This window comes from Zea mays, chromosome 3, assembly GCF_902167145.1.
Source record: "Zea mays cultivar B73 chromosome 3, Zm-B73-REFERENCE-NAM-5.0, whole genome shotgun sequence".
In the NCBI taxonomy this organism is placed as follows: Eukaryota; Viridiplantae; Streptophyta; class Magnoliopsida; order Poales; family Poaceae; genus Zea; species Zea mays.
This window is the reverse complement of record NC_050098.1, coordinates 233,962,823-233,989,636: the sequence shown is the minus strand read 5'-3', so window position 1 is coordinate 233,989,636 and position 26,814 is coordinate 233,962,823. Positions and strand designations below refer to the sequence as shown.

The 26,814-nt window shown below is 40.8% G+C and overlaps 1 protein-coding gene and 1 non-coding gene across 15 annotated transcripts in view; one reads left to right on the top strand and one right to left on the bottom strand.

Annotated features, from left to right (window-relative positions):
• Positions 1–26,814, bottom strand: part of LOC103651644 (pre-mRNA-processing protein 40A) — a 59,133-nt gene that overhangs the window by 31,301 nt on the left and 1,018 nt on the right. For 4 of the 14 annotated variants that reach the window (XM_035966533.1, XM_035966532.1, XM_008677327.3 and 1 more), the window contains 26 exons: positions 26,412–26,720; positions 26,183–26,311; positions 25,985–26,046; positions 25,791–25,860; positions 25,379–25,431; positions 25,212–25,269; positions 24,812–25,137; positions 24,646–24,718; positions 15,897–15,995; positions 15,741–15,809; positions 15,596–15,673; positions 15,386–15,472; positions 15,271–15,305; positions 15,006–15,111; positions 13,891–13,971; positions 13,721–13,813; positions 13,590–13,643; positions 13,114–13,230; positions 12,937–13,035; positions 11,490–11,537; positions 11,271–11,363; positions 11,069–11,176; positions 5,098–5,162; positions 2,922–3,024; positions 1,776–2,099; positions 498–652 (listed from right to left, as the gene is read on the bottom strand). In XM_035966533.1, the coding sequence (XP_035822426.1) occupies positions 521–652; positions 1,776–2,099; positions 2,922–3,024; positions 5,098–5,162; positions 11,069–11,176; positions 11,271–11,363; positions 11,490–11,537; positions 12,937–13,035; positions 13,114–13,230; positions 13,590–13,643; positions 13,721–13,813; positions 13,891–13,971; positions 15,006–15,111; positions 15,271–15,305; positions 15,386–15,472; positions 15,596–15,673; positions 15,741–15,809; positions 15,897–15,995; positions 24,646–24,718; positions 24,812–25,137; positions 25,212–25,269; positions 25,379–25,431; positions 25,791–25,860; positions 25,985–26,046; positions 26,183–26,311; positions 26,412–26,720 (2,871 nt within the window). In that variant the 3' untranslated portion in view covers positions 498–520. Of the gene's footprint in view, positions 1–311; positions 653–1,775; positions 2,100–2,921; positions 3,025–5,097; positions 5,163–11,068; positions 11,177–11,270; positions 11,364–11,489; positions 11,538–12,936; positions 13,036–13,113; positions 13,231–13,589; positions 13,644–13,720; positions 13,814–13,890; positions 13,972–15,005; positions 15,112–15,270; positions 15,306–15,385; positions 15,473–15,595; positions 15,674–15,740; positions 15,810–15,896; positions 15,996–24,645; positions 24,719–24,811; positions 25,138–25,211; positions 25,270–25,378; positions 25,432–25,790; positions 25,861–25,984; positions 26,062–26,182; positions 26,312–26,411; positions 26,721–26,814 lie in introns of those variants that run through there. The other 10 variants (XM_020550619.3, XM_020550618.2, XM_035966530.1 and 7 more) reach the window with 3 other exon arrangements.
• On the top strand, positions 20,417–20,555 carry LOC111591203 (small nucleolar RNA Z247). The gene has a single exon (XR_004857444.1). It is a non-coding gene; the product is annotated as a small nucleolar RNA Z247 (small nucleolar RNA).

Below are 26,814 nucleotides of genomic sequence, written 5' to 3'. Positions count from 1 at the left end.
GAATGACCACCCTTCCGGTATAACATTAAGAAGAGACCGAAACAATAGTCCTAGCCGAGAAAATCCCCGAACCCTGGCCTCAAATTACTAACGGACCGGCGTCAACCGAAACCATGGCGCACAGGACATCGTAACCCGAGAGCGAATGAGGCACATCGAGGGGATTTTTCAACCAAGCCCGAAAATCCGCCCCCGAGGGGAATCAAACCCGGGACTTGGTGGTGCTACTCCGAAGCCTTAACCACTAGGCTAGAGGCCCTTTCGCTTTCCAGAGAATAATATGTGCAACTACCCTAGAACCCACACATTGATTATGCAAAAAGAAAAGAAACGACAATTGGTATTGAAGAAATGTAGATATTTAAGAAAATATTTCAGAATGTATGGAACTAAATAACTATAACACTAGTGATTGTTAAGCCAAAGCACTAATAACAAGTCAAAAGTAAGAAAAATAGGAGCAATGGAGAACATGACAAGGGGAAGTAATTACTGACAATCTCGGTAGCAAACAGAAAGACTAATAGATCTCCCCATCCTCTCCAAGTTCACCATCTTCCAGCTCATGTGCTCCATTTCTTCTACTACTATCTCGGTCCTTTTTATGTCTTTTGTGCCGGTTTTCACTATCTGAATCTGAGCCATGTGCATGCTGCATGATCAACAGTAATCATCTTATTACACAATTTAATCATAAGCGAATAACCATGACAATATTTCAGGCGATTGAAGAATAGTTCAGAAATTAAGCAGAACTAAACAATTACATCATAATTGCAGCTATTGTCGGCGTTTTCGGTTATTTCTGATGGATTACAAAGATTAGTTCATTATGATACTGTCGTCCTAGGGGGGGGGGGGGGGGGGCAAATCAGAGTAAGAAGAAATTTTCTTTTGAAGCTAGCCATACTGTAGTTTATAACTTCATTTTGTTTCTTTTTAAAATTCAAACTTTGCAACAAGGAGGTGCTAGAGTCCTCAATGGAAAAGCTGACTCAAAAAGATTGTCAGAATTGCACATCTGTCCCAAGGCTATAAATATACAAAAAATCACAAGGCTGATATGATTGTGAGCTTTCGCATAAGCTCAACAAAGTCAAACCAGCTCCCGCTGAAACAATTTTAAGTCTGCATAAAACAGTGCGAGGTATATTTTCGACAACCCAACTAATAAAGACAAGATGGCCTAACTGGCTGATTTTGTAGCTTATCCAGCTAATTATAAATGAAGATGTTACTCGATGGCCTAACTGGCTGATTTTGTAGCTTATCCAGCTAATTATACATGAAGATGTTACTCCATTCTAAATTATAAGGCGTTTTGGATTTTCTAGATATATAAAACCCTAGACATTTTAAAATACAGGATAGTACGACCAAAGCGAAGACATTTTGTGGGGATATGGAACAATTCCTACTGTTTCATATGGATAAATATCTAACAGCAAATTTCCCTTCTTGTAAGTATTTAAGTTTATTCTAATAAAAAACTTAGAAATAACAACTGCATGACACAAACTTAGAAATAACAGGTGCAAATAACACAAATAGAGAACAGAAAATAACTACAATTAAGTAAAAAATTTGAAAGAAAATTGTCTTGAAACGGTAGCATCAAGCTCACTCTGCTGATATACTGATGCTAAACACGGTTACAGTTGCTAAATCTGTTGATTTTGTCTAGATTTTAGCACCACAGTTGTATGAATGAACAACACCAAACACGACATCCCCAATGTTTAGCTTGATTTGCATAGAATATCAAATATTGATACCTTCCTAGATTTCTTGCGATCACTGCTATGCCTCCGAGACTTCTTAGCATCGTCTTTATCATCCCTCTCAGAGCTTACATCATCTGTGTCATGGTGACGTCTCTTATGTTTCTTTTCTTTATCTTTATCTCTTTTCTTATCTTTTGCACCATGGGTGTTCAAATCAGCACCATCAAACTCCATTTCATCTCTCCTTGATCGATCCTTCCCTTTCTCCTTTTCTCTCTCCTCCCGGTGGTCTCTTTCTTTTTCTTTGCGTTCTTTCTCCTTCCTTTCTTTCTCTTTCTTCTTCTCTTTCTCCTCACGCTCTTTCTCTCTTTTTGCCTAATAAGAGTAAAAGTTCAGGGGTGGAAAAGAAAAATGAAAAGAAACATCTCATAAAAACTATAGTATGCGGCAAACAATGAAGGTAGTGTTGAAGATAAAGTGATGGTTAATTCAGTTGGTTCCCATAAAAACATTAACCATATTTGAAATCTTGGCATTGTCTGTCTCAGATCAAACCCAAGCACAAATGCTTAGTTTGGCTTAATCTTAACACATACAAATCATATTTCCTCTATTACAAATTATAAGTCATTCTGGTTTTTCCAGATAAATAGGGTTTATTATGTATCTAGATATAGTATATATCTAGGTCCATAGATAAAGCTATGCACCTAGAAAAGCCAACACAACTTATAATTCGGAACAGGGGGAGTGAGGGCCGTATAGATGTGAATCACAACTTATTAGATAAAATAAAGGAAGTAGCTTAAAATACTAGTGCTTTTGAATTCAAATATTATCAAGGAATGGATGTACATGATAGTTACGAACAAATTGAGTATAGGTTAAAAGGCTTAGAAGCCACAATAATCTAGCTTTTCAGCTCATCAGTCATACAGGTCTCCAAAGTTGAGACAAAACTGAACCAAAAGAGCCAATCAGCAAAGAAATCAGCTATTTTCACTCAGGTAGCTTGGATCACACTTTTTTTCCACCTCTGATAAGCAACATAAGTGAACACATGGTATTTACGATTCTACTAAGTATCAATTGTGCATGTGCAGTCATGAAATAACACAAAATACAAAACAGCAAAAACTCTTAGCAAGCTATGACGACTGCAGATAGATGATAGGAGACAACAATACAACCATTTACCTTTTCTTCCTCCCTCAAACGTTCTTTCTCTTTTAACCTTTCTTTCAGGTGGACAACGCACTCTTCAAAAAGCTCTCTAGCATAAGTCTCACTGTCCAAGGCCCTAATGAAACAAAGCTAACATAAGAGTCACTCAATAAAAATAGCAAGTAGGTAAATGTAAATCTGATACCTGTCCTAACATACAGCAGTTCAAACATCCAGGACACAGTTCATCACAACCGAGGCTTAAATCAATATTTTGCATGACAGGTTTCTATAAAATTAATCATAGTCCAATATAATCCTTGTTCAGCTTCAATTAAATGAATCGTGTACTATACAGGACACAGTAATCTTTATTTATATGAGGACCCAAAATAGTATAAAAATAGAACTTATAGTTATAATATCAGATAATCCAATACCGTGATATTAAAGAATCTGAGCATATTAATTTTTAATTGGAGGTGGAGAATATTTTTTCCCAGAAGTAACAACTCATATACTCAATTAATTTGACTGTTACCACTACTGCTATGTTCTGTGGTAAGCTGTTCTTAAAATGAATCAGCGCAAAAAGTTTCTACTATACGGATAGTTAGAAACGGGACGGATACGGATATTATTTGGTCGGATATCTGATACCTGTCGGATAATGCATTAATTGATTATCATAAAATATTCTTGTTCGACTATGAATTGCAAATAAATTATCAAGACTAATAAACATTTTATAAAAAGATAATCTCAAGTTGCCACATAAAAATGGTAAAGTGAAGTATTGATTATGTTGAAACTTGGATAATTAGAGTGATTTCACGTGTAACTCACGCAATAAGTGGAAATGAAATAGAAGAAACGTTGATATCTTGTGGATTTTATGGTCCCATTATTTTTTATGACTATATGTGGCCATATATTGTACCTCCGTATAATTTCATGGATTTCTGAGACTATTTGTGCATTATTAAATTCTTTCTACATAAAATCATCAAAATATAATTAAATTCATAAAATACACTGGTTTCGACTTAAAATTGCAAAAACGTTACCAAAACAAATAAACATTCTATTCAAAGATAACCTCAAGTCCCCACATGAAAATGATAAGTGAAGTATTGATTATGTTCAAACTTCGATACATAAAATGATTTCACGTGTAACTAAGCAATAAGTGGGAGTGCAATGGAAGAAACACCAGCATCTTGTGGATTTTATAGTCCAAATGTTTTTGAGAACTATATGTGGATATATGTTGTGGGCCCGTACAAATTCATGAATTTTTAGGCTATTTGTGTATTATTATTATTTTTCTACAGAAAATCATGAAAATGCAATTAGATTCATAAGACACTCTAGTTTCACTCAAAAATTGCAAATAAGTAACAAAAACTAATAAACATTCTAAACGAAGATAACTCAAGTCCTCACATGAAAATGATAAAGTAAAATAATGATTATGTTGAAACTTGAATACTTAGAGTGATTTCACTTGTAGCTGATACAAATAAGTTAAAGTGAAATAGAAAAAACATGTGCATCTTATACATCTTATGATCAAAACATTTTTTATGGTTATATATGGACATATGTTGTGCCTTCGTAAATTTTCGTAAATGTTTTAGGCTATTTGGTGTATTATTAATTTCTTGTTGTAGAAAATCATCAAAATACAATTAAAATTCATAAAAATATTGTAGTGTCGACCAAAAATTGCAAATAAGTTACCAATATTAATAAATAGTTAAGTTCCCACTTGGAGATAACCTTAAGTCCCCACATGAAAATGATAGTCTACTAATTTGATATAGATTTGGACATTATTTGGCCTAAAGATGTGTTTAAACAAAAATGTGATGTACTACAAAGTTATAGATCTCTTCGAGCTATACAATTTTCATATAAACTTTATCTTCATCCGATTTCATATGTAAAAGTTATGATTTTATAACTATATTATTATGCAGAAAAAGAAAAAACGGGTATTCATCGGGTAGTACTCGCTCCGTATTCGACCCGAATCCGAAGCTTCATTATCCGGGTATTACCCGTATCCGTCCCGAATATAAAAATACCCGAATCTGTATCCAAAAAAACGGGTATTTGCACTATCCGTATGTGGTACCCGACAGGTATACTCGACCCGTTTTCACCCCTAAAAATGATTATAAGGAGGATGGACATTTGTCATTACCTGAACTCTTGGCTATCCTCGAAAAGCTGTTTAGAATCATCCCATGTTGAAGAAGCTGATATTTCCTACAATGTTTCGATGAAACAAAAATAGATCACATCGAAAGCATGGCAGATCCTGATATCCAGATTAATAGTCTGGCAAATTATCTCACCATATCTATTGAACACAGAATACTGAACTAAATATGCATGCAGTTGCAAGGGATCTCAAAGGATTCAGATTTGCACTGGAAATCAAAGATTCTGCCATCCAAATATGGTATGCTTGGACAGAGTCACAGATATGATATGGTTTCTGTATTATCAATGAAGAGTATTGATGAACATTCAATATGCCCAGATCAAACAAACTTTAACCCATGAGCCGGAAACCATTTCCCCAAGTTTAGGCAAACTCCAGAACCAAAACATTTCAGATTAGGACTGAACTGAGAAAAATACCAATAGTTGAGTAGCTGGTGCAAAATCAGTTACCAAATAATAAAGCCATTCAAGTGATGCTACAGGAAAGAAGTACCTATAAGATTTTGCATTTTCAAAATACCAACATGTTTTGGCGCAGCGCAGGATTAATAATTCTTTGATATTTTTGCATTCAACAAATACACATAGCATTTACTAGTTCAAACAAATCCACTTGCTAGATATCAAAGAGTTATGGATTATTATTATATAAAGAAACACGTCAAGTTAAGCTGATAAGTTATAAGTACCAAGCCATAGCCATTCTACCTTATATTTCACCACTGGTTTCCCATATATTGGGCAATATTTGAATTTGAATCCATTGCCTATACAGCTAAACCTGCCCAGCAAGGCTAGGGTGAAGGTGCCAACGTGCACGCAAGTTTGGTTCTCTTGCATTTCCTTCCTTTTGGGGAAGGTTTGGAAACCCTAACGCTAAACAGGTTGGGTTGTTGTATATATCAGAGAAAGAGATACATGGGTTGGGCCAAGACCCATTACAACAGACTGATTACAGTAGCAAACACAATAATCTAACACACACCACCAGTCGAAACTCTAGTCGCGACAGATGTTGAGACTAGAGCAGAATTGCGAGAACGAGAGAAGACCCTTGGTGAAGATGTCTACAAACTGTGAACTCATCGGGACATGACGGATGAGGACGTCCTCGATAGCAACACGCTCACGAGCAAAGTGGATGTTGATCTCGACATGCTTCGTGCAATGATGTTGGACGGGATTGACAGAGAGGTAGACAAGGTTGATGTTGTCGCAGCAGAACAAGGTACTTGTGGTGAGGGGGTTGTGAAGCTCCTGAAGAAGCTGGCGCGGCCAGCTTGCCTAAGCCACCCCATTAGCGATAGCCAGGTACTTAGCCTCGGCATTGGAGCGGGAGACCACAGGTTCACGCTTAGAGGACCAAGAGATGAGATTGGCCCCAAGAAACATTGCATAGCCGAAGGTATACCGGCGGGTGTCTGAGCACCCGTGCCAATCAACGTCGGTGTAGACGATAAGCTCATGGGTGGAGGAACGTCGAAAGTGGAGGTTGTAGTCGACGGTGCCACGAAGATACCGAAGGATCCGCTTGACCGCACCCATGTGCGACTCACGGGGACCATGCATATAGAGGCAAACCTGTCGAACAACATATGTGATGTTGGGTCTGGTGAAGGTGAGATACTAAAGAGCACTAGTGAGGCTACAGTGAAGTTAAGCAAGGAGCAGCTGCAGCCACTAATTGATAGGCTAGCGGACCTCTTACCTAATTGGAGGGCCGACTTGATGACTCGAGCTGGAAGAGCGATCCAAGTGCAACATGTACTCACGGCAACAGTTATATATCACGCCATGGCTTTGGATTTACCTAAGTGGGCTATCAAAGCCATTGACAAGATTAGACGTGGCTTTCTTTGGAAAGGTCGAAAGGATGTGCTTGGTGGTCACTGCTTAGTTGCTTGGGGCAAAGTGACACGCTCGAAGGAGCTTGGTGGTCTTGGCATCTCAGATTTACAAAAGTTGAATTGGGCCCTTCGGGTTAGATGGTTGTGGTTGGAAAAAAACAGACACCTCGAAGTCTTGGGCTGATTTACCTCTCCAGAGTTCCAGCATTCTGAAATATATCCTCTCTACAGCTTTGATTACAAAAGTGGGTGATGGTCGTAACACCTTGTTTTGGAGGGACAGATGGTTGATGGGACAGAGGATTGAGGATCTAACTCCTCATATTTTCGCCCTCGTCCCAACTAGGATTGCCAATAGGAGAACGGTAGCAAAAGGTATCGTGGAGATGGCTTGGATCCGGGACCTAAGAGGCACCATCACTTGGGTTGTCCTCTCTGATTTTTTAACTCTTAGTGAAGTCATTGCAGATTTCTCCCTTAGTGATGGAGTGTCAGACAAGCATATCTGGAAATTTTCCCCGACAGGCCAATACTCTTCAAAGTCGGCTTATGATATGCTATTCCTAGGATCCACTTCTTTTGGAGCCTTTGAGCGCGTTTGGGAGTCTTGGACACCTTCAAAGTGCAGTTTCTTCCTTTGGCTTGTCATGCACAATAGATGCTGGACCGCACATCATCTTGCTAAAAGAGGACTTCCCCACCCCAGTGCATGTCCCCTTTGCGACCAAGAAGAGGAAACAATACATCTTCTCATCTCTTGCGTCTTTGCACGACAGTTCTGGTACCTCTTGCTGCGCAGATATGGGTTGCCTAATCTTTCACCAGACAATGCTCTTTGCAGCCTTGATGACTGGTGGAGCAGGGCTATGGAGAAGATTCCCCGAGATCTCCAATCAGGCTTCAATTCTCTAGTTATTCTTGGCGCTTGGAGCCTATGGCGTCATCGCAACGACTGTGTGTTCAATGGGAGGTCGCCGAGCCTAGCGAGTGCTCTCACCCTCGCTGGTGATGAGCTTAGGATGTGGTGTCGTGCCGGGGCCAAAGGGTTGAACTTGCTTTCAACTCTTGTGTTTATGCTTGACCCAGGGTGATAGTCTTGTGTCTTGTTCAGAGTGGTTGTGTGGTGGCTGTGTTGTGTCTTGTGTGTCTTATTGTGTCGTGTGTGTGTTGTGTTGTGTTGTACCTTCTTCTATCTATTAATGGTATGATACGCAAATCTCCTGCGTGTTCGAGAAAAAAAGTGAGGCTACAGTAGACGGTGGGGTCACTAACAGGAGCGCCATTTCCAGAGAGCTTGGCATGTGTATCTACTGGTGTCGCGCAGGGGATGCAGTCTAGCATGTCAGCCCGCTCGAGGATGTCCAGAGTGTACTGCCACTGCTGGAGGAAGAGGCCCTTAGGGCGAAGCTCAACGACAATCCCTAGAAAGTAGTGAAAGGGACCCAAATCCTTCATGGTGAACTCATGCTGGAGAGCAGTGATGATCCGGTGCAAGAGAGCCGCAGAGGAGGCAGTAAGCATAATGTCATTAACATGCAGGTGCAGGTACACGGTGTCACTGCCACGCCGATAGATGAACATAGATGTGTTCGACTTGGCCTCAACAAAACCAAGGGATAGTAGACATGTGGCAAAACGGTTATACCAAGCGCAAGGGACTTGCTTAAGACCATAGAGGGACCTGTTGAGCATGCATACCATATAGGGATGAGCAGGATCAACAATGACAGCAAGCTGACTGCAGTAGATAGTCTCAGTGAGTCTTTATGAAGAAAGCCATTCTTGACATCCACCTGATGAACTGGCCAAGAATGACAAAGTAATGAAGTGAGGACAATATAAACGGTAGTAGGGTTCGTGACGAGACTGGACGTCTTATCATAGTCAACCAGGACAACGTGTAAACCCCAAAGAACCCAGCGGGCCTTGTATCGATCTAGAGAGCAATCCGCCTTCTGCTTACGGGTCCAAACCCACTTGACGATCACTAAATTGATGTCTAGGGGACGAGGAACCAAATTCCAGATGTGATTAGCAAGGAGGGCCTAGTATTCTTCATAGCACAGCACCAATGAGGATCAACAAGGGCGCTATGAACAGAAGACAACATCGGAGAGATCGGCGGTGAGGTGTACGCGGAGAGGACGAGGCGATCAACATGGCAAAGGATCCCAGTCACCTGGAGAGTCACCATTGGGTGGATGTGACGAGAGTCACGATGAAGAATGGGGGCGATACATCGCTAACTCGGTTCAAAAGCAGGGTGGTGCACCCACCCGGGCACGTCGCTGATAGACATGCACAGGTTAGGCGTAGCAAAGAGGAACCGGCACAGGCAAGGACACTGGAGAGAGCCCCAGAACCGAGCAATGTAGAAGAAAGGACCATAGGGGCCGACGGCGGAGCCAACAAGGCTGAAGATGGAGCCACTAGGGGCCCAACAAGTTTCAACGAGATGGCACACGGGTCGGTGAGGGGCACTGGTGCAGCCTGGAGCGAGTCCGTAGACAAGCCACGAGGGGCACCATGGCCACCGCTGAAATAGTGTAAGAGAACCTACAAGTGAAAAAACAAACGATGGATGACCAGAACGTGCCACGGAGTCAGGATCATGGAGAAAATCCAACTCAGAAAGGGAGTCAAGAAGAGAAAATCTGCCTCGTCAATGGTTGACGTGACGAGAGATCAAGAGACGAGGAGTGGTGAGGTCAAGACATTGGTACCCTTTGTGATTAGGGTAGTACCCGAGGAAGACACGACAAGTAGAGCGAGGAGCAAGCTTATGGGAAACAATGGCAGAAAGGTTAGGGTGGCACGCACACCCAAAAACATGAATATGGTCATAGGAGGGAGTGGTGCCAAAAAGAGCAAGTGTGGATGCACGAGTCGTTGTAGTAGGAAGGCGATTAAGAAGGTAGGTGGCGATGTAGGGTCGACAACTAGGAACGAGAAGAGGAGATAATTTCTGGCTAGGTTCCATGTTGGAAGGTTTGGAAACCCTAGACTAAACAAGTTGCTCTATTGTATATATCAGAGAAGGAGATACATGGGCTGGGCCAAGACCCATTACACAATAATCTAACAAATGTGAGCCAGAATTCTCTTCCTTTTGCATTTGGCACTCATCCACATTTAAAGTTTTTTGTTGCACAACATTTACACTAGTATTAGGCACCATAGGTGATGAACCACAATACTCATACTAATTAATGCCAAATGCACATTAATGCTACATGCAACTTGCACTTATAAATTAAGCTAGTGATCCTTAATAAAAGTGCCCTTGGATGCTAAAGTTGTCTCCAGCAACGTTCCCTAAATTCCATCCCCTAAAGGAATATTTTTTGTCCTTTACAGCACACTCTAAAAGATTATGTCCTCTATATCTTCTGTCTTCAGCAACGTCCCCTAAATTCGATCCTTTATATCTACAGTATTGACAGAATACATAAACTACCATATTTATTCATTGTTTTTCATATATTTCAAATTGGTTCTAACGTATGACATTAAAATGATGAAATAAATAATTTTTCAATACTACAATTTTTTGAACGTATACATATTATGCTGCAAAATAACATGTGTATGAAAAACAACGTACGGCACGGATTAGAATTTAAGTAAATGATTTGCGTCATTGCGTTGGTATTACCGAGCATGAACTAGAAATTAGTAAAACATGATAAAATCAGAACGGTTTTGGCTTGAGCATTTCATCAAAGGCCGCGCTATCGTCGTTCCCAGCACCGTCGGCGGCGGCTGAATCAATCTAGGCCCCACCAGCCCTGTTACTGTGCTGCCATGATTTCGTCATAATCACTGGATAGCGGATGCACAGTGCATCGCTACGAATAGAGTGCGAGACAGCATCCGCTACTTTAGCGAACGATTTGCAGTTTGTTGCTGGAGGCTTTACAGGACGGTTCAAACTCTAAATTTAGCGTGCAGAATGGTATAGAGTTCCTTGTTGGAGACAGTCTAAGAACCCAGGAATGTTGTCCAACTTTACTTTTTGTCGTGGAACCCAAGCCATGCATAGCAAGACCAAGCAATGGCATAGAAATAATGTAACATGCTTACAATTAGCTGCAATACCTTGATGGAATACAAAAGATCTGAAAAATTTTCACCCAAGCGCTGGCGCTTCTTAGCGTCCTTTTGCTCTTTTTCCTTGAGCCTTTCAAGCTGATCGTCATATACAAGCTGCAACCAATCCAGCAAAGTAAAACAATAATCTGGAAAAATGCAACAGATAACATATTTAGATATCGATCGAAACTTCCAGTCAATATGACACCTTGATGTTGATGGTTGATATTCCTTTAAGAGCATCATCCTCCAGAGTAGCAGTTTGGAATTCCTCTAATGTCCATGAAGTTGTCATAGGAATCTAGAAGAGGGTTGCAAATCATAAATACAGCAACTTTATGACGTACACTTGATACATGGTAAATCAATGTGTACTATTTTCCACAATAAGCAAAATGTAGATCATGATTATGCACAAAAACCATACCTTTCCAGATTTCACCACTTCTTTAATTTGGATCTTGTCTTCTTGATACTGTACAACAAGAGTATACCAGGAAACCATAAATATCACAAATATAATTATAGCTTTTCAAATGATCTCAGTGCAACAGATTTATCATGTTCATATGCTGACAGTACCCCTTTTCTTTTTAAATTTGTAATTTAAGCTGTGCAGGTTACTTAAGTTTTATGTGTACTACATGATTCTTGTGGAACTTTAAACATTTGCATTCTTGTAAATTATGGATTCATCATATTTTTATCGAACATGATGTGGGGCCCCTGGTCACCAGCCAAATTCCCTACTTGAAAAAAAAAACTTGGTTACTGCTAGATTCCCAATGTAAAGGGGTGCTATCTATCAATCAAACCATGTCTATTTCGAACAACCTTCCCTTTTTTTCTTGTCCCCTCTATCTAATGTGATGGATTAAGCATCTATGGGCCAGCATGTAATGGACCAGCCTTGTCTCACATGTCAAAAACAGATAGATTACTTGAGTTGTTATTAAACCTTACAGATAGGATTAAGCTAGTTCATTAGATTAGCACGTTGGATTAGGTTAGGAGTCAGATAGCTTTGTGTTTTGGGGCGTATGGCATGTATCTGAAACAAGAATCAATCATCTAACTCTCCTTCTATATCTATCCCTCTCATCTGCGATTTCAGCCTTAGCAGTCAACCTAACCCAGCCCATCAGACTTGGAACATGATATCTTCACCACCTGTTTGCCTCTCTTTGCATTCACATTCTCACAAGTTCAACAAGGTTATCACTGATTAAGACTATCTCCAGTAGACTCCCTATCCTACTCCCAATCTCACTCCTTATTTCAAACTCCACTTTGCAAACAGTGCAATCTACAGTACTTTGCATGGCCGTTTACACGGCCTGCTGAAGATGGCCTAAGTTCAGGTACAGCAACAGCTAGACAACACAACTATATTCTTTGAACAATAATTCAGATTGTGAAAATATCAGCTAAATTAACATCAACCTTGCAGTCAATTTTACTACATCGCTGAGATGGTCTCACATATGTTGGCAGGTCTGAAATGTTTTTCCACTACTATACCAACTGCACTTATTAAGGGTTTCCTCAATAGGTAGAAAAGTTCAGATAGTATGTGTTCGTTCTAAGATAACTTTTATTTTACCATTACAAGTTAAAGAAGCTTAGTGAATCCCAGAAATAACACAGGTAGAATGATATTAATAAGCACATGCAACAACTCCACATCCTAATGAATATGAGTCAATAATAGCAATTAGGGACAATGCACAAAGTTTAGGTGCTTTCAACGAAAGTTGACAAGTCTATGCTTGATTATAAAAAAAATCATACAAATGAAAAAAAAAAACAATAACAGCCCCTAAATCATTGGATGAACTGTTACAAGGATATATGCAGAATTTTCTGAAAATAACCTGTTTGCCAAGTTCCTCGATCACGTCATCAAATAACTCTTTCGGTGTAGAGCCAGATGTGTTTGATGCTACAGCCAAGTAGGACTGTGAATCTTTTATCTGTGGATTGGTAAAATGTAAAGGATCAAGAAAAGGATCTTTTAACAATATCTCTGAAAAATAATATAGTTCAAGAACCTGTGCACAGTAATCACGCCACCGAGTTCTTGCATTAAGTGTGCCATCAGCAACATGTTCTTCCAACATTTTACGAAACCCATCACGGTTTTTCCTCTCTTGTCTTCTCACTTGATCCTGTATGTGAAGGTTAGCTTAATTTTCATCTATAGGTTTGGGGAAAAAATTAAGTCTACATAACCCCCTGGCCTTTAGAGGGTGGTCTATTTCACCCTCTCACCTTCAAAACAGATTGTTTAACCCCCTCAACTTTACAAAACAAGTCAAAGATGATGCCACTTAAATCAGTGCTGCGTCATCAAAACCGCCAACTAAAACTACTCAGGGGATTATTTATCTAGTTTTATAACGTTAGGGGGGTTCGGTTTTGAAGGTGATGAGGTGAAGTAGACCACCCTCTAAAGGTTAGGGGGTTATGTAGACTTATTCCGGAAAAAATACGTCTAGATTCTTGACAAGGAATAATAATCTAGTACCTTTTGTACCCGCTTCTGCTCTTCCTCTTCTTTCTCTAGGTGTCGAATGTACTCCTTCAATATACAAAACGTATAATTGAACCAGAACCATAAAAAAGCATAAGTTGACAGAAAGTTAGGAAAATAATTACTTGAAAAATATCCAACCGATCAAACTTCTCAAGTCGGGAATAACGTTCATCGTCCTCCAGGCGTTCCTGAACTTTTCTCCACTGAGTGCTTGCCTGCAAGAATGGAAAACAAATCCTTTGTAGAGCTCCTGTATAAACAGATTGACTGTATGAGAGATCAAAGAAATAACCTTGATGAAGTCACATGATTCTAGAAAAGCTCTGTACTCTGCTACATATCTTTTGTGTTCTTCAGCAGCCTTGGCTTTTTCCTACAGTATGGTATGTATTAAATCATGCACAGCATGAAGTATTAAATTGTGTCATCAGTTGTTTATGGTGAACATGTGACATTTCTGAAGCCAAAACTCCATTGTCAAAAAACAAAAAGGTGCCTAAACACAATCCTAGTCAAAATTGATGGGGATTGGAGGGGATTAAATCCCTTCCTAGTCAAAATTGAATAGAAAGGGATTTAATCCCCCTCAATCCCCTCCAGTTTGGGTGGAACCGAACATGCCCTCAATCTCCTCCAATCCCTGTGCAACCGAACAAGGCCTAAGGTGGAAATAACAGTTTGCTCTGTCACACCTAAGGCACTGTTTGGCACATGTCTGAGCCTGATATGTGAACTATTAAACTAAAAAGGTGCGGCCAACCACAAATGTGGCAGCTCGCCACACCTTAGGCAATGCTTGGCACATGTGTGACGCCAATATATGTGCTATTAAGCTACAAAAAAGCAGGCCACAATTATTGGGAACCAAACTCCCACCAAAGATGCTGTGGTGTCCCTTTGTGAAATGGCAAGTTATGGACACTATCGAAAGATGCCCTAAATTTTATCTTACTGGAAAGTTCACAGTCTGTCATGCCACAAAGGCCATGGAATTGGATCATGCTGCAAGTAACAGCTATACCCTAAATTTTATCTTACTGGAAAGTTCACAGTCTGTCAACCCATCTAGAATGAAGCAGTTATCTCGAGTGAAAGGGCATTGAATGAAGTGCTTATGAGTATAAAAGAAATAAATAGCTTCAAAACTAACTGTATTTCCAGAAAAATATTGAGAGAAAAGAAAGTAAATATTCCATTTAAAAATGGAAACAAGTATGTAGACAAAAGCATTGATAAATAGCAGCAAATGTGTTTGTTTTTTCAAAAGTGTAGTAGTAGGGTAGAAGAGAGTGAAGCCACAAAAATCAAAGCCAGTATCAACAAGAAATATATGAATCTTCAGAGGTCAACAGTACGAACTACCACAGTGAAAAGAGTCACAAGGCAAAATGTTTAATATCTAATGACCTTCTTATGCAGTTCCACAAGATAGTTCTCAAATAAATCTTCACGCTCCCTTGGACGCTCAACTGCTTTGAATCTTTCATCATCTTCAAACATAAGTATTGCTTTGCTGCACAATGAACAAAAAGAAGTGAAACTCCAAGGAAAAGACATTAAAACATCAACACTGTCAAAAAGAAACTCCAATTATCTGGTGTTTTAAAAAAACATACACACACAGCCAAGCTTAGATGCTATATACAAAAAAATAATGGACTTGGAGGTATACCTCCATCTTGTTGATGATGTAAGCTCCTTGCTTTCCTGATAAAAATACAAGGCATTCACTAAAAATCATAATACCTGGGCCTCAGTGAAACATTTACTACAAAGACCTAGCTTACTTCCAACATTGCAAGGAAATCATCACGTGCTTTCCTCTGTTTGATACGTTTTTCTTCGGCTTCAAACTTTTTGCGCTGGTTCAAGTACTGTAGAAATAAAATCATAATACCTTGTCCTCAGTGAAACATTTACTACAAAGATCTGGAGGAGTTGAGATCTTGAGGATACTGCTAAAAAGGGTCAGGATCTTATAATAAACAAACACTGACCTCATTGAAAGCTTGCTTTCTCTCTCCAAGAGTTTTCAAAGCACCATATCTTTTGTCATTTATGATGACTCTCATAGTCTGAAAATGGTATAACAGTGTTACAAATTTCATCGGTTGATGTTAAATAGAGACTAGAGTTCCATACCTGATCCCATGTCCAATCAGACTCCACATTTACCGACTCAAGCAGGGACTTGAACGCATTTTTTGCTTCCTACAAATAAAAAATATAAATGTGGTTTCCGAGTCATGAGCAAACATCTAATCTAATTTATAATTTGCTTCTTTCAAGCCACCTCACCATCTTAGTGGCATAGACTACAGGTTCTTCTTCACTTGTTTTCTCCTCCACTGGAGTGACATTAATCTTCCCTGCAACTGGCATGGTCTTTTTGGCCTCCTATAGATAGTAGCATATTGAAGTGTCATCAACATTCAGTTACAGAGAAGGGAAAACTAGGCAGTTAAATCCACTAGTCATGGTGATGCCAACTCCAAACTCTTTCATATGCATGCAAGATAAAAGGAAAAGGAAGAATTTTATTGCCAGCCTGGTGTCAGGCCATAGCACGCTCACTGACCACATAGAGAAAGCAAAATTAGTTGATAATTTCTATAAAAATCTTTTGGGCAGCAGGGTGGACAGATCTGTTTCTATTGATCTGGATTATTTGGGGCTGCCTACTTATGATTTAGAATTTTTGGATTCACCATTTATTGAAAAGGAGGTCTGGAAATCGATCAAACAATTTCCATCAGATAAGGCGTCTGGCGCAGATGGGTTCACAGGAAGATTCTATAAGGTGTGTTGGTCAATTATAAAGGAAGATGTGATGTCAGTCTTCTCAGCAGTTTGGGGTAGAAAACTTATCCATTTTGATCGGTTCAATACAGCCTTAAGAAGGTGTTGAACAGCAGATAGGCTGCAAAAAGGAGGGCTCAGTCACCCTGAATGATGCCCCTTTGTAGGGATGAAAGTGGTAATCCGAACTGTTAGAATAAATTTAATATTTTAAAATAGATATGTATAAAATTTGATGTTGATATTTTCTTATGTTATCAAGCACATTAGTACAAATATGAATAAAATATTACATAAATTGTTTTATGTATTATTTGCTCCATACAACACAAAAGGTTGAAAAAATTACCGAATTTGTTACCGAATCCATACCGAAGTTTATATATATTATTTGAGAAAATATAGTATGAATTTGAGGTTTACCTTTTATGAATCTTAACAAGCTAGATGTTAAAAACAAGAATACAAATTTGTATTGTATATTCTATATCATATTTATTTGCAATTAAAGAAAAACGACTAAAAAACTGATTACCGAATAAATACCGTTTCCGACCGTTTTCATCCCTACCCCTTTGTGACCAAGAGCCTGAAACCATAGACCATCTTCACTAGGTTGTGTCTTGTAGGCCCTCCTTACTACCCCGATTCTGGGGGTTAGCATGTAGTCCTCTTACATTAAATCCGATATGGATCTATTCTTGTATTGTTGTTTTCGTAAAAGGCCTTTTGCCCTATTGTAACGGCCCTCTTTAGACCTCTATATTTTCTTCTTAATATAATAATTAAATGATGTGTGGTTCTCCTGCACGTTCGTGAAAAAATCGACTAGTCACTACTAAAAGAGATAATATAAGTGTGAAAATATGATTTCATCCACACAAAAAAGACTGTCCAGTTCAAATCGCCTCTAATTTACATCAAAGTAGAAACTATATAGCTGAGACTAAAGGCTAGTTTGGGAACCTCATTTTCCCAAGGGATTTCTATTTTCCCATGGGAAAATGAACTAATTTCCCTTGGGAAAATAAAAATCCCTTGGGAAAATGGGGTTCCCAAACTAGCCCTAAATAGATGTTACCTCCCTCTCTTTCAAGTATACATATTTTTTTCTTTTTGAAGAAAAAAAGATGAAGAGAATATCTAACTTCAGTATGATACCTAATTACTAGTAATGTCTGCCAAGAAAAGGAAGCTGAAACTAACTTGTTAGGTAGTTCCTTCCATATACTGAGTAACGACACTTCACGCTACAGCATCTCTAGTACCCCCTAAACACTAGTAATTCGCTTTCTCTAAAACTAAAAAGAACATGAATGAGTACCAATAAAAATGCAGCTGGGTCATATCTGTAAGAAATCTACTAAACCCTATCCATAAAACATCTATATTAAGTTTATCAGTGTTGCATGTCTCTAGTCACGGTTCACAAGATAGTAGCAACGTCAAACAACAGGACTGGGGCAAGTGACACAAGTTCAGTCATCATGAGACATTGATTTATCAAGAAGTTCAGTTCCACTGGTGGATCTAGTTTTATCAGAAATCCTGACCAAGTTATGACCTGGTACACAATTTATAAGGATTACATAGGCTGTGACTTAATCCTAACTACAGAAAAGGCAGTGTCAATACATCTGTTTCAGGCAAGGTTTTAAAGTCGTCCGACTAATCGCGATTAGTCGGCCTTATCGCTAGAGGTAGCTCGATTAGGGTCTCCGACTCGACTAGAGCAACTAGGAAGCGATTAGTCGTCCAAGTCACCGACTAATCGCGATTAGTCGTCCGACTAGGTATAGTGGTCGACTAGTTTTGCCTGTTTTGGGCCACTAATCCGGTCTCTGTTACATGGGCCGGCCCACCATCTGTACAGTACAAACACTATTTTGCTCTAAACCCTAAACCCTAAAACCCTAAAACCTAAACATGGGTCGGCCCACCATCGGTACACACGTTACGCAGCGCACAGTCGCGCTCGCGCGTGCACCCTTCTCCAGCGCCGCCGCACCTTCTCCATCGCCCTCCTCTCCTGCCGCCCTGCTGTGCTCCGGCGGCCCTCTGCTTGAGCGTCAGCTGCGCCCCCTCCATCACGCGGCGGCTGCAGTCTGTAGAGGCCCTCCCTCCAGCACTGTTTTGCAAAATATAAATATCATATAGTATATATATATGCAACATTATCTCTACTCTTCAAAACTTCCTCCACGATCTTATCAGACCCATTAGTTTTTGTCTTCCGCAGCTATCATCTCGACCCACTAGGCCACTACGGCAATGTCCCTAGGACATCTCTTGATCTTGCATACCTAGTCAAGAAATCTTGGGTCCGCCACTGAATCAGTGTGCTGCTGAAATCAGTGTATTGTTGTCCTGCTACTTCTAGTGTACTGTTTGTATTGCAGTCCTGCTACAACTTTATATATTGATATATGCATATGGTCTTGTTATAGGTGGACGACTAGGAGTCGACTAGACTCGACTAATCGAGCAAATCGACGACTAATCGCGATTAGTCACCTTATCAGTGCTCAGGCGACTAGAATCGACTAGCCGACTTTAAAACCTTGGTTTCAGGGAAGAAAAAAAATCTAGTAACATATACCTATCTCTGGTGGACCTCCCATGTACTTATAATTCTTCTAACAAGACCTACTAAAATCTGTTCTGCTCTATTCCATTGTTACAAATATCTTTGTCCAGAATACAATCAGGTGTTCCACAATAATTGTAGATCACGACTTCAAAAGAGGGAAAATATGCATTAAGTGCCAAGTACAGTGTTTTAAATCCCGGGTATCATTTAGCAGAGAAATTCGCTCAGCTGCTACCTTAACGCTATAGAGCTGCTATAGCCCGCTATTTAGTACAAAGTGTCTTCAAGTCGTCCGATTAATCGCGATTAGTCGCGATTAATTGTCCAAGTCGGATTGGACCAATCGTGAATCGTCCCAGTCGTCCGACTAATCGTGATTAATCGCGATAATCGCCCAAGTCGGTCAGCCAGAACGACCAGCAAGTCGTCTGACTTGAAAACAATACAACAGTTTTGTAGCAACAACTGGCATGAGCTGCTATAGCGTCGCTATATAGCCTGCTATTTAAAACAGTGGTTGAGTGTGTCTAGTTAGTCCAATTTCCATAAACAGGTTTTACAATTAATGGTAGCAAAATACTTGTTAGATAATATTAAGAATGTATCTGTAAAGTAAGGAAAGGGTGATGCGCCTGTGTAAAGATAGGAAAGGATCTGTTCAGTTAGGAAAGGATCTATTCAGTTATAGATATAATCTGAGGCAATCAATCAGATCTGTTATAGATAGAATCCAATCAATCATAATCTGTTTTGATTGATTTGATTGATTGCTGGCGCCAGCCCCTTTGTAATCTGATGATGGTATTCCATCTCCTATAAATACATACAGGCGGCCTACTACGGTAGGTAACAAACGCTTCCCAACCTGGTGTTCTTTCATGGTAATCAGAGCCACCTCCTTCAAACCCTAGCCACCCCCAGCCCATAGCAGACGCCAGGAGATCTCATGGCAAGCTCATCCTCCATGGCTATACGTACACCTTTGCTAGGGCAAACTATAGCTGAGAAGCTAACCAAGTCGAACTATGCGCTCTAGAAGGCGCAGGTTCTTCCCATCCTTTGTGGTGCACAACTGCAGGGCTACATTGATGGCTCTGCCAAGGCGCCTGAAGAGCAGATCGATGTCAAGAACGGCGACAAGACAGTGAAGGAAAGCAATCCGGAGTACATCCGGTGGGCTGCCTTGGAGCAGCAGGTCCTCGGCTTCCTCATCACCTCCATGTCCAAAGAAGTCATGGGTCAGGTATCATCCTATACCACGCCCCAGGAGGTGTGGAACATGCTGGAACAGACCTATGCAGTGCAGTCCCGGGCAAGAACAGTCAACACCAGGATTGCATTGGCCATGACTCGAAAAGGTAACTTGTCAATTTCTGAGTATGTTACAAAAATGAAGGCACTTGCAGATGAGATGGCATCTGCTCGGAAGCCCATTGATGAAGAAGCACTAGTCTCCTACATCCTTGCGGGACTAGATGAAGAATACAACCCTGTGGTCTCTGCCCTTGTTGCACAGAAGGATTCTGTCTCAGTTGGGGAGGCATACTCGCAACTCCTCAATTTTGAGAGCAGGATGGCTTTGCTGTATGGAGGATCCCAGCCATCAGCTAATGTTGCTGCTCGTCGTGGTCGTGGTGGTTCTGGCCCGCGTGGCCGGGGTCGCAATGGCCGGTTTAATCCTGGTCGCAGCAGCAACAGCAATGCGCCAAGAGGGTGTGGTGGTCCAGGAGGGCACAGATCTGATGGGAACACAATAACCTGTCAGGTTTGTGACAGAACTAGGCATTCTGCCTGCAAGTGCTGGTACCGATATGATGAAGACAACTATTCCAACTCAAATTCCAAGAGTGCAACAGCAGCAATGCACAGCTATGGTGTCGATACAAATTGGTATACCGATACAGCTGCAACGGATCATCTCACGTCTCAGCTGGACAAACTGACCACTCATGAGAAGTACAAGGGGACAGATCAGATTCACACTGCAAGTGGTGCAGGTATGAACATCTGCAATGTTGGTCATGCTGTTATTGATACCCCTACTAAACCCTTGCATCTCAATAATATCTTGCACGTCCCACCAGCACAAAAAAGTCTTGTTTCTGTTCATCGTTTCTCATCTGATAATCATGCCTCACTTGAATACTTTCCAAATCATTTTTTGATTAAGGATCTGGACACGAGGAAGGTTCTTCTTCAAGATAGATGCAGAGATGGTCTTTATCCCCTTCCATCAGACAGTTCTTGGCGGGGGGGCATTTGGCGCCATCAAGTCCTCTCCATCTCTATGGCACAATCGTCTGGGTCATCCATCATTGCAGATCACTCGAAAATTAGCCAATAATAATCAGATCATATGTTCTAGTGAGTCAAGTAGTCTGTCTGTCTGTGACGCTTGTCAACAAGGCAAGAGTCACCAATTACCTTATCCAGTGTCAACAAGTGTCTCTACCAAGCCTTTACAACTCGTTTTCTCGGATGTATGGGGCCCAGCCCCCGAGTCCGTTGGTCGAAAAAAATCTATGTCAGCTTTATAGATGATTTTAGCAAATTCAGCTGGATTTATTTGCTCAAACATAAGTCTGAAGTGTTCCAAAGATTTACTGAGTTCCAAACCATGGTTGAGCGCCTATTTGACACCAAAATTATTGCTATGCAAACAGACTGGGGAGGCGAGTATCAGCGCCTAAATTTTTTCTTTACTAAACTCGGCATCATTCATTATGTGTCCTGCCCACATGCGCATCAGCAAAATGGACCTCCTGAACGCAAACATAGACATATTGTTGAAGTTGGGTTGTCTATCCTTGCTCAAGCATCCATGCCGCTTAAGTTCTGGGATGAGGCTTTTGCCACAGCTGCATACCTCATTAATCGCACCCCCACGAAAATTCTTGATTACTCTACACCTCTTGAGCACTTGTTCAAACAGTCCCCTGACTATAATTTTCTTAAGTTTTTGGCTGTGCATGCTGGCCAAACCTGCGGCCCTATAATACTCGAAAATTGGCTTTCCGCTCTACAAGATGTGTCTTTCTAGGCTACAGCAATATGCACAAAGGATGCAAGTGTCTAGAGGTCTCTACTGGTCGTGTCTACATCTCTAGGGATGTTGTGTTTGATGAGCACATTTTTCCCTTTGCTGAACTTCATGCAAATGCTGGAGCACGTCTTAGAGCACAAATTAATCTCCTGCCTTCTACCTTATTTCCTTCATCCAACCTTGACAATAGGGGCATTTTTAATACAGCTGATCACACTTTGTCTGATGTTACTGAGGCTAATGCAATTGATGATGTTGTTCCTAGTGTGGTCTCTGATGTCAGAATGCAGGAGTAGGTACTGAGCAGCTTCAAGTGCATGAACAGGAGCAGGTTCAGCCCAAGAGTGCAACAAAACAATATATGAAACCACCTATCACTACCACGTACCAGAGAAGAGAGAAGAACATATCAACTCCACCTTCAGTTGCATTACCAGAAACTGCCACAACACCTTTTTCTTCTGTTGTTCCTTCACAAGAACCTACTGCAGCTCCTTCACCATCGTTTCAAAGTGCTTCAGAATCAGAAGAGCATGTGTCTCTCATAGAAGGAACTGAAAGTGCTTCAGCTGCAGGTGGTTACATAGATCTGAGACCTCGTACTCGGCTTCAGAATGGTACAATACAGCGCATCAAGTATGGCTGTTTGGCTGCCACTAGTGAGCCCCCAAAATTTAGCGGAGGCCTTGGGTGATGAAAACTGGAAGCATGCAATGGATGCTGAATTTGAGGCCTTGGCTAAGAACAAGACTTGGCACTTGGTTCCACCAGAAGGAATCAAAAATATTATTGATTGTAGATGGGTGTACAAGGTCAAAAAGAAGGCAGATGGTACTCTGGATAGATACAAGGCTAGATTAGTCGCTAAAGGCTTCAAGCAAAGGTACGGGATTGACTATGAGGACACATTCAGTCCAGTAGTGAAGGCGGCCACTATTCGGGTTATTCTAAAAAAAAAACTCGACCTGCGGGGGGTAAGACAGCCCTCTCTAGCTGTTTCACAAGGGTGGTCACTACGACAACTTGATGTTCAGAATGCGTTTATTCATGGCATTCTTGAGGAGGATGTATATATGAAGCAACCACCAGGTTACGAAGACAAGCTGCAGCCACACCACATTTGCAAGCTTGACAAGGCCATTTATGGTCTGAAGCAGGCACCTAGAGCCTGGTATTCCAGACTCAATGACAAACTATTGCAGCTAGGTTTTCAAGCATCCAAAGGAGACACCTCTCTGTTCTTTTACATCAAGGAAGCATCCCCTTGGGCCTGAAGATTCAACACGGTATAGAAGCATAGTAGGTGCCCTACAATATCTAACTTTGACTCGTCCGGATCTCAGTTTTGCAGTGAACAAAGTGTGCCAATATTTGCATTCACCTACAACAGATCACTGGACAGCAGTCAAGCGTATCTTAAGGGACCTTCGATACACTCTTCACCATGGGTTGAAGATTTCAAAGTCACCTTCTCTGCTGGTCAGTGCCTTCACTGATGCAGATTGGGCTGGAGATATTGATGACAGGCGCTCTACAGGGGGATTTGCTGTTTTTCTGGGCAGTAATTTGGCATCCTGGAGCGCCCGCAAACAACCAACCGTGTCAAGATCTAGTACTGAGGCTGAATACAAAGCTATTGCAAATGCCACTGCTGAGTTGATGTGGATTCAGTCTCTAATGAAGGAACTGAAAATTTCTTGTCCCCCTACAGCAAGAATCTGGTGTGACAATATTGGAGCTACCTATCTCACAGCCAATCCAGTCTTTCATGGTCGTGTTAAGCATGTTGAAATTGACTTCCATTTTGTGCGTGAAAGAGTGGCAAGGAAGCTTCTGGATGTGAGAGTGATTTCTACAAATGACCAGATAGCAGATGGTTTTACAAAAGCTCTGACGAAGAAGAAGATGGATCTGTTCAGAGACAATCTTAACTTATGCAAGTTATGATTGAGGGGGGATGTTAGATAATATTAAGAATGTATCTGTAAAGTAAGGAAAGGGTGATGCGCCTGTGTAAAGATAGGAAAGGATCTGTTCAGTTAGGAAAAGATCTGTTCAGTTATAGATATAATCTGAGGCAATCAATCAGATCTGTTATAGATAGAATCCAATCAATCATAATCTGTTTTGATTGATTTGATTGATTGCTGGCGCCAGCCCCTTTGTAATCTGATGATGGTATTCCATCTCCTATAAATACATACAGGCGGCCTACTACGGTAGGTAACAAACGCTTCCCAACCTGGTGTTCTTTCAATACTATCATCCATCAGGCCAGACTGAGAGCCGGAGGCTCCCGCATGAGTGGGGTCTAAGGAAAGGATAACCTGAGGCAAGCCTTTCTCCCGCAAATGCGGAGAGGCTGCTTTGACCCCGTAGTGCTAAAAGGCTGTAAAAAAACAGGCACCACAAGAATGTTGACAAGGATATTCACATACAAAATGAGAAATGGAGCAAAAACTGAAAAGTTTATAACAAAAAGGCAACTAGAGACAGCTTTTTAGAATGTGGGGGTCACTAGCTTGGACAAGATTTAGCAAAGGATTATAAATACATCAATTATGAAGCACTTGCAAACCTTATGAAACAAAACAACACGAGAAAATCAAACATACCACCAAATCTTCAGCGGATGTACCATCCTCTGCGTCAGCCCCAGTGGTCAGAGATGAATTTTCATCGTTGTTTCTGCAATGTTCAACAAATAAGCGTATTAACAGACATTTAAATGTCAGGTAGCATATACTACAGGATAAAAAATGGTGAGCGCATGTGAAAAACCTGCTGGACCCTGCATCTGTTGCAACTAATGGAACTTCTGTGCTTGCTGCAACAGGAACAACAGCAGTACTCGAACCACCATTTTGCATGCCAACAATAGAACTGGAAGTATTCTCCACATTGTGCGGCAGGGGAGGACCAGAAAGAACAGAGTTTGATGATCCATCATGTGCGCTGGAAGCAATTATACCAACAGCAGATGACGACTGATTAGCAGGTGCAGTAGAAGGTTCAAAGGCAGCAGATCTGACAAGAGCACTAGTAGCTATTCCTGATTCTCGATCAGGTTGTTGATTTGATGCGTTCTCTGCCAATTCACGTGCAACCTGAGAGAGAGAAAAATCAATGCAGCAATAATGTATTTTCAATTAAACGGAGAAAAGAAGACCAAGAAAAAAACCTTTAACTCGTCAGGAATAGTCCATTTTGATTGCTTGGTCACTTTGTTGAAATAGTACCTGCAATGATAGAACAATCAAAATACAGAAAGAAAATGGAGGATTCATTGACATATTGACATATAAATAAATAGATCTCAATTGGCACTCAGTTCCAGTGTAAACTTACTTCCGTCCTTCTGGTGTAGTAAATTCTTTCCATTCAGTTGAGGCATCAGCCCTCTGTTAAATCAACAAACCCCATTGGAATACATATTAATACAGCAAGAAGGCATTAAGTACATTACCTATATTAGAGAATGAACTGCCCTCAAGCAAAAAGAAACAAGAATGATTTCTTGGTCCTTTGCAAGTGCTCCTCAACCAAATTTAAAGAACCAATTTAAAGAGATAGAAAGCACAAAATCCGCAAAAGGGCAAAGAGTGTGCATGTGCATGAAAGCACATTGGGAATTGAACCTCATGAACTTTAGTAGTGGAACATGATATTGGGCACGAAATGTAAATTTACATAGGACTAGCTGAACAGATCAAAATCATATGGCTAAGCTGCATGAATATAAGCAAACAGCACAACTAACCTCCAAAGGTGTCATCAACTCAACTGGTTTCTCCCAACTTGATTGCCTTGTCTTCTTATTATAGTAGTACCTAGAAATTGAAAGAGAAAATTAAACCAACCCAAATAAAGAGAAAACCAAAACATGAAATACTTAAATTACAAGAGCTTGTCATGAAGAAGTCAATAACAGGAAGGATTTAAAAGAACACTAACTTTTTTCCCTCGGCTGCAGTGTGTTCCTGCCAGTCTGAAGAGCTAGGTTCAGACAAGTTGACCTTGTCATTTGCAAACTCAGTTATTCCAAAGTCAACGATATAAAATATTATATAGTAGACAAAAACAATTGATGTAGCAGATATTACAAAATTAAACAAATATCAGGTGATGAAGCAGAGGTCTGGCACTACTTACAGGAGGCAAAGTCGTTGGAGCTGACACCGGCTGGTGCCCAGACGGCACTAGAGGAGGCACATGATGTACACTCTGTCCTGGGCCTGTACTCCAGGGTTGCGCTACAGGAGGGATCGATGTTGGTTGATACTGAAATGTCGGAGTTAACAAGTTAGTAGCTTAGTCTAAGTCTAGTAACAAAGAAATCATATGGAAATAACTAACTCAAAGAGTGACTAATAGGGCTAACTGTATAGGTCAGGGGTTGCATAGGAGCACCCATGGTGGGCAAATGGCCCCCAGCATACGCAGTTTGTTGCTGTTGTTGCATAGGTGCTGATGACATTGGTCTAGCTGGCTGATATACCATGGGAACCCCTTGTGATACAGGTGGAACTTGATTTGAGTGAGGCAAGTGCTGCCCAGGTTGTGGAAAATGTGGCATTTGCCCTGGCATGCCAACGTTAGCCCCCGCCATAGGCTCACCAACAGGACGGAACTGCTGTGCTGCTGGTGGCATGAACTGAGGAGGATGCTGCGAAGGCATCACTGGCCTAAACTGGAAGTGGAGCATGAGGAGCAACATTAGAAACATAGCCTAGAATTCTGGAAGCAACAAATGTGTAAAGAAACAGAAATCTGGAATTCAGTTT